The sequence below is a fragment of the Galeopterus variegatus genome, unplaced genomic scaffold, assembly GCF_000696425.1.
Source record: "Galeopterus variegatus unplaced genomic scaffold, G_variegatus-3.0.2 Scaffold1993, whole genome shotgun sequence".
NCBI classification, from domain to species: Eukaryota; Metazoa; Chordata; class Mammalia; order Dermoptera; family Cynocephalidae; genus Galeopterus; species Galeopterus variegatus.
In genome coordinates, this window is record NW_007728104.1 from 255,370 (window position 1) to 262,051 (window position 6,682).

General features: G+C 42.9%; 1 protein-coding gene across 1 annotated transcript in view; it reads left to right on the forward strand.

Annotated features, from left to right (window-relative positions):
* SMIM2 (small integral membrane protein 2) overlaps positions 1 to 6,557 on the forward strand; it is a gene marked incomplete at its 3' end in the record, with an annotated part of 20,003 nt that extends 13,446 nt beyond the window's left edge. The window contains 3 exon segments of the mRNA XM_008579956.1: positions 5,876 to 6,026; positions 6,312 to 6,345; positions 6,347 to 6,557. Of these exon segments, the coding sequence (XP_008578178.1) occupies positions 5,876 to 6,026; positions 6,312 to 6,345; positions 6,347 to 6,557 (396 nt within the window).
* Positions 6,558 to 6,682: the final 125 nt, after the last annotated feature.

Consider the following 6,682-nt stretch of genomic DNA (forward strand, 5'->3'; position numbering starts at 1 on the left):
TCTGATTTACAATCAAGCTTTTTTCTTTTTGATAAGTGGGATCTGTATCTTTATGTGAACCCAATGTAACTTTTCTGCTCTTCTGCTCACCTGGATAGTAGGATATCCTCCTCCTGGTTTTTCTCACCGTATTTGTGGATCTTTTCTTTAAAAACAAATCACTACATTTCATTGCTTCACCCACTCCAGTTCTCTTCCTGGCCTTCAGTCTCACACAGCAATTTGGTTCTATTTGGCATCAATTCATCCAATTGTGACCTGTAATTTGTTGGAAAGGTCCCTGGAGAGAAGACATGGGCCTACTAGGGTCATCAACTTGTCTTGGTCTGCCTGGAATGTTCCCAATTTTAGCACTGAAAGTCCAGGGTCCCAGGAGTCCCCCCAGTCCTGAGCAAACCAAGGATGGTTGGTCACCCTAGGCCTAGCACACAGAGTTATAGTTGTAGGCAGAGTGAACAACCCTCCTTCATGTAGGTAGGTAGTATGCGGAAGACAGAGAGGGGAAGACCTTTGGCTTCACATGGTAGATAGGTGTAGGGATGGGGAAGGGGTAGGATTTCACACAAAATAACCTTAATTTTTTTATTGGATAGATATAAGGTCATCTGCTGAGAGAAAGGTAAGCATAGGCTAGAGAATCGTCACTCAATGAATCCTGGTTCCCTTCTTAACATATCCTTCTGAAACAACGCGACAATTAATGTTAGGCGCATCTATGCTTTGCATGAATGTAATCTGTCATTTCTGGGAGAATGTAAATTAATGTGAATAACTACAAAAATGAAATGATTATATATTTATTCTTCAAAAATAGAAGGAAAATTCTAAATACATAATCTATTAAGAGGAGGCATCACGATCACCAGAGGCACCTGTTCCTGGAACAGCCATTCTTTAATAACCACTTGCCCTCAACTGTGTACCATCCTCCTGCTTCCCCCACCCCCCACATCCAAGTAATATAACTCACTTACGTAATAGTTACTCACTCAAAAGTGGGGAGTGCAGCTGTCATGGGGGAGGGAACACCAAAATCTGTATTGGTCAGTGTTCTCCAGAGAAACAGAATCAATAAGATAGATAGGTAGATAGATAGATACATAGGTATATAGACAAGGAGATTCTTCTGGGAATTGGCTCACACAATTATGGAGGCCAAGAAGTCCCACAATATGCTGTCTGCAAGCTGGAGAACCAGGAGAGCTGGTGGTGTAAAGCTGTCTGAGTTCCAGTAAGCTCAGTCCAAAGGCCTGAGAAACTGGAGCACTGCTGGTATAAGTCCTGCAGTCTGAAGGCCCAAGAATCTGGAGCTCTGATGTCCGAGGGCAGGAGAAGATGAATGTCCTAGCTCCAGAAGAGTGGAATCTGAACTGTGGTGCTCATTGGAGGGCAGACACCACCAGGCTGTGGGAGAAACCAAGGACAGGGTGAATAAAGCTCCACAGGTGAATGTGGACAGGTGCCTACCTTTCTGTGCCTCTGTGCTTCCACCTGCAAAGTGAAGGGGTGCACCGTGTGAGCCCTGATGTCCCTCACGTGTTCTAGAGTTTTGGCACTTTTTGAGGGATTGTAAGAGGAGAGAAGTAATTACAGAAACACAATTTAAAAAGTGTTAGAAGTCTTTGGTATGTAAAGCCAAGGAATTGGCCAGGGGTCTCTGCAAAAAGTTAGGATTACAACTAGGATGGACCAAACCCTAGAACACTGAGAACCTAAAAGTTTGCAACAAAGGAAGTCTCGCTGCTCACATCAGAAGCAAACTTCTCGCTGCATACGTTTACAGTGTATAAAACATTGTCACCTAGAACAACAGTCTGCGATTCAGAAGCACTTGAACTTAACGTGTTTTAATTTGATCCTCACACAATCTTGGGAGGCAGAAAGTTTCTACACTCCCATTTTACAAATAAGGAAAGTGAGTTTCCACTGTAGTTGAGGTCACAGAGCTAAGTCTTTGATAGAGTTTGGATGTGTTGTCCCCCCAAAACTCATGTGGAAATTTGATCCCCAACTTGGCAATGTTGGGGGGCATTTGGGTTATGGGGGCAGAGCCCTCATGAATAGATAATGCCCTGGGGGGGAGTCATGAGTGAGTTCTTCTCACTTCACTAGTTCCCACGAGAGCTGGTTGTTTATAGGACCCTGGCACCTTCTCTCTCTCTCTCTCTTGCTTCCTCTCACCATGTGATCTGCTTGTACCTGCTGGCTGCCTGCTGCTTTTCTGCCATGAGTAGAAGCAGCCTGAGGCCCGTGCCAGGTCAGCTATCCCAGAATTATAAGCCAAATAAAACTGTGTTCTTTATAAATTACCCAGTCTCAGGTATTCTGTTATAGCAACACAAAAATGGAGTAATACAGTCTTGGACTCTGTTCTCGTGAATCTCTGTAGCCTCTATAGAGACAGTGGGTGGGTGGGGTCTTATCACTGAGCAGCTGCATCAGAAGCAAGAGCTCTGGGCGTGCAGTGTTAGGGATGCGCGGACCACACTGTGCCTTACCAGGCTGGAGCAGAGGCCTGCAGCTGTAGATGCCGTGGTTGGTCTGCTCTGCAGATGGCTTTCCTTAGGACCACTGTAGATTTGGGGGTAGAGTGACCAGTCTGTGTGCGGACCCTTTGCTGGGGCTGTGTCCTAATGAGGTCACTGCTGGAGTCTCTCTTCCTAAATGTTCCAGTGCCCTGGCTTTGGTGCTCTGGGAGGCTGTGGGATTGAAATAGTCTAGGAGTCTGTGAGGACTCATGCTTTTCTGTTGTGTGCTATCTGAAGCCAAATTATTATAGCATTTTTACTGCTGTTTGGATTTTTTGTCTCGTATAGATTATTCCAAAAATAGACCTATAGTATGTTCTGGCACATCTGAATTTAATTAAGAACCTTTTTCTCACTGACATGGATGTGTTTTTACTGTTTCTGGTCAGGCCAGACAAGGAGGCCTAAAGACAGATTTCTGAGTGATGCTGTGGGCCAGTTTCTCTGAGATGGTGATTTATGACTTTGACACATTGTCCTTGACCACTCTCTGATCATGAGGGAATATCTGGGACCTCACAGAAGCAACTGCTCCCAGAAGTCAAGGTGGAGCCACATCGTCCCCATCAACCACACTAGGATTCCTACAGGATTCAGAATGATCTGAGGGCTGTCTCAGGATCATCCTGGCCTTATTTTATCATTTCATGACTGGGGAGGACTGGTGGCAGTATTAAATTTTCTGTACTGTGTCCCATTCCTGAAACGTTCGGTCTGTTGAGGCTCCAAGGGCATTATAGACATACTTTTTGTGTCCCAACAGGACTAAGGCCAGAAGCTCATGTGCTATTTTGTCCTGTAGCTTCTGTGTTTAGCAACACCTTACTCTCGGAGCTGCTGCCGCCTAAAGAACAAGAGAAGGTTCAGGAATGCTAACGATTATTACCAACTGCATATCCACATCCTCTGCCCCTCCGCATTGTGACAGCAACACCACCTGCACCAGGGGCAGTAAGAGCCCGCACTCTCTAATCACTTCCAGGTGCTCACTCAGCTGTGGGCTCAGATTTAAACAGGCAATCCAGGGAACATGGCCTCTTCAATACGTGTGATAATCAGGAGAAGAATGCCTCTCTTTGGATTCTGGAGCTCGCTCTATTTGAGGTGGAGAGTCTGGGAAGCATTGATGATGGGATGGCAGCATTCACTCATTCATTCATTCATTCATTCATTCATTCATTCATTCATTCATTCATTCATTCATTCATTCATTCATTCATTCATTCATTCATTCATTCATTCATTCATTCATTCATTCATTCATTCATTCATTCATTCATTCATTCATTCATTCATTCATTCATTCATTCATTCATTCATTCATTCATTCATTCATTCATTCATTCATTCATTCATTCATTCATTCATTCATTCATTCATTCATTCATTCATTCATTCATTCATTCATTCATTCATTCATTCATTCATTCATTCATTCATTCATTCATTCATTCATTCATTCATTCATTCATTCATTCATTCATTCATTCATTCATTCATTCATTCATTCATTCATTCATTCATTCATTCATTCATTCATTCATTCATTCATTCATTCATTCATTCATTCATTCATTCATTCATTCATTCATTCATTCATTCATTCATTCATTCATTCATTCATTCATTCATTCATTCATTCATTCATTCATTCATTCATTCATTCATTCATTCATTCATTCATTCATTCATTCATTCATTCATTCATTCATTCATTCATTCATTCATTCATTCATTCATTCATTCATTCATTCATTCATTCATTCATTCATTCATTCATTCATTCATTCATTCATTCATTCATTCATTCATTCATTCATTCATTCATTCATTCATTCATTCATTCATTCATTCATTCATTCATTCATTCATTCATTCATTCATTCATTCATTCATTCATTCATTCATTCATTCATTCATTCATTCATTCATTCATTCATTCATTCATTCATTCATTCATTCATTCATTCATTCATTCATTCATTCATTCATTCATTCATTCATTCATTCATTCATTCATTCATTCATTCATTCATTCATTCATTCATTCATTCATTCATTCATTCATTCATTCATTCATTCATTCATTCATTCATTCATTCATTCATTCATTCATTCATTCATTCATTCATTCATTCATTCATTCATTCATTCATTCATTCATTCATTCATTCATTCATTCATTCATTCATTCATTCATTCATTCATTCATTCATTCATTCATTCTGGCCAGTATGGAGGGGAATCGTATAACTTCGTATAATGTATGCTATACGAAGTTATTACGAAAGAATTGCATTTCTGACCCAACAAGAGCTCGTGGGTGGAGAGGGGCAGGAAGGAGGTTGGAAACAGGACTGATGCCAGCCAGGCTGCCTCACAGGGAGGTGGAAGCACGTGGCCATGCCATTAGCGTCCTGTTTGGCTTCTGGACAAGTTTCATCTGTGACACCTACATTGTCCTCGCTTGGAACAGCAGAATAAAAAGCAGCCCTAGTGCTAGCACCTCTTCTGGTGAGCCACACACCAGAATACAGCAGAACAGAAGGCAAGGCCATGCTAAAGAGGACCAACCAAAGTCAGGTGCCAGAAGCAGGTGACATCTCGACTCTTGGTTCTGACAGATCTATTTTAATAGAGCCACTTTACTGTAGCTGTTTTGATATGAGGATATTTTGGTTTGGCCCCAAAACTCAGCCAATAAATAAGTGTTCAGCTATTAAAAAAATTAACGATGAGTAAAATAGGCATTTTACACTCCATCTGTGAGCTTCGGTCCAACCCTGACCTTCACTGCATTGTTGATTCTACCTCTGGGGATAAAGGGTGTATGAATTGGAGACAGGTGAGGGAAAGGGTTAGTAGATGTCCAAACTGGGAGAAATATCGGGAGTCAGGAAATAGTTGAGAATGAAGTCANACTGCTCCCAGAAGTCAAGGTGGAGCCACATCGTCCCCATCAACCACACTAGGATTCCTACGGGATTCAGAATGATCTGAGGGCTGTCTCAGGATCATCCTGGGCTTATTTTATCATTTCATGACTGGGGAGGACTGGTGGCAGTATTAAATTTTCTGTACTGTGTCCCATTCCTGAAACGTTCAGCCTGTTGAGGCTCCAAGGGCATTATAGACATACTTTTTGTGTCCCAACAGGACTAAGGCCAGNTCATTCATTCATTCATTCATTCATTCATACTTCCATCACACAGTTACGGAGGGTGCGGTGTGTGCCGTGTGCTAACCTGGGTACCGGGCATTCAAGGGTGAACACAGAAGACATGGTCTCAAGGAGGGACTTCCGTTTAATAGGGCAGCCTGAGGCACTTCACCCACTTTTGCTTTAGGTACGTTAGTCACTGCCAAGAGTCTATTGGTGTTCATGTGCCTCATTAAGTTTGGAAAGCTCTGCTTCCCCTCTGCTCTTTGGAACCTGGCCTTTGGTTGGCCTTTCATGAAGAGTGGGACCCTCAAAGTGCCACTGTCAGCACTCTCCAGGTGAGTACTACACACGGGGAAGGGCCAGAGCACGGGGAAGGCCCAGGGCGTGGGGCCTTCTGAAGGCTGTGTCATCTCGGGCTCTAACCACAGAGGTTTCATCACTGAGGGAAGCTGAGCTGTGAGCACGTTGCTAGGCTGTGGCTATTTATTTTTATAAACGAGCCTTGTGCTTAATTTAGAAATCTGCTTTTTCTTTTTTCTTTCCAGCATCATCTGGCTGTCTGGCACCATCAAAGAATTGCATTTCTGACCCAACAAGAGCTCGTGGGTGGAGAGGGGCAGGAGGGAGGTTGGAAACAGGACTGATGCCAGCCAGGCTGCCTCACAGGGAGGTGGAAGCACGTGGCCATGCCATTAGCGTCCTGTTTGGCTTCTGGACAAGTTTCATCTGTGACACCTACATTGTCCTCGCTTGGAACAGCAGAATAAAAAGCAGCCCTAGTGCTAGCACCTCTTCTGGTGAGCCACACACCAGAATACAGCAGAACAGAAGGCAAGGCCATGCTAAAGAGGACCAACCAAAGTCAGGTGCCAGAAGCAGGTGACATCTCGACTCTTGGTTCTGACAGATCTATTTTAATAGAGCCACTTTACTGTAGCTGTTTTGATATGAGGATATTTTGGTTTGGCCCCAAAACTCAGCCAATAAATAA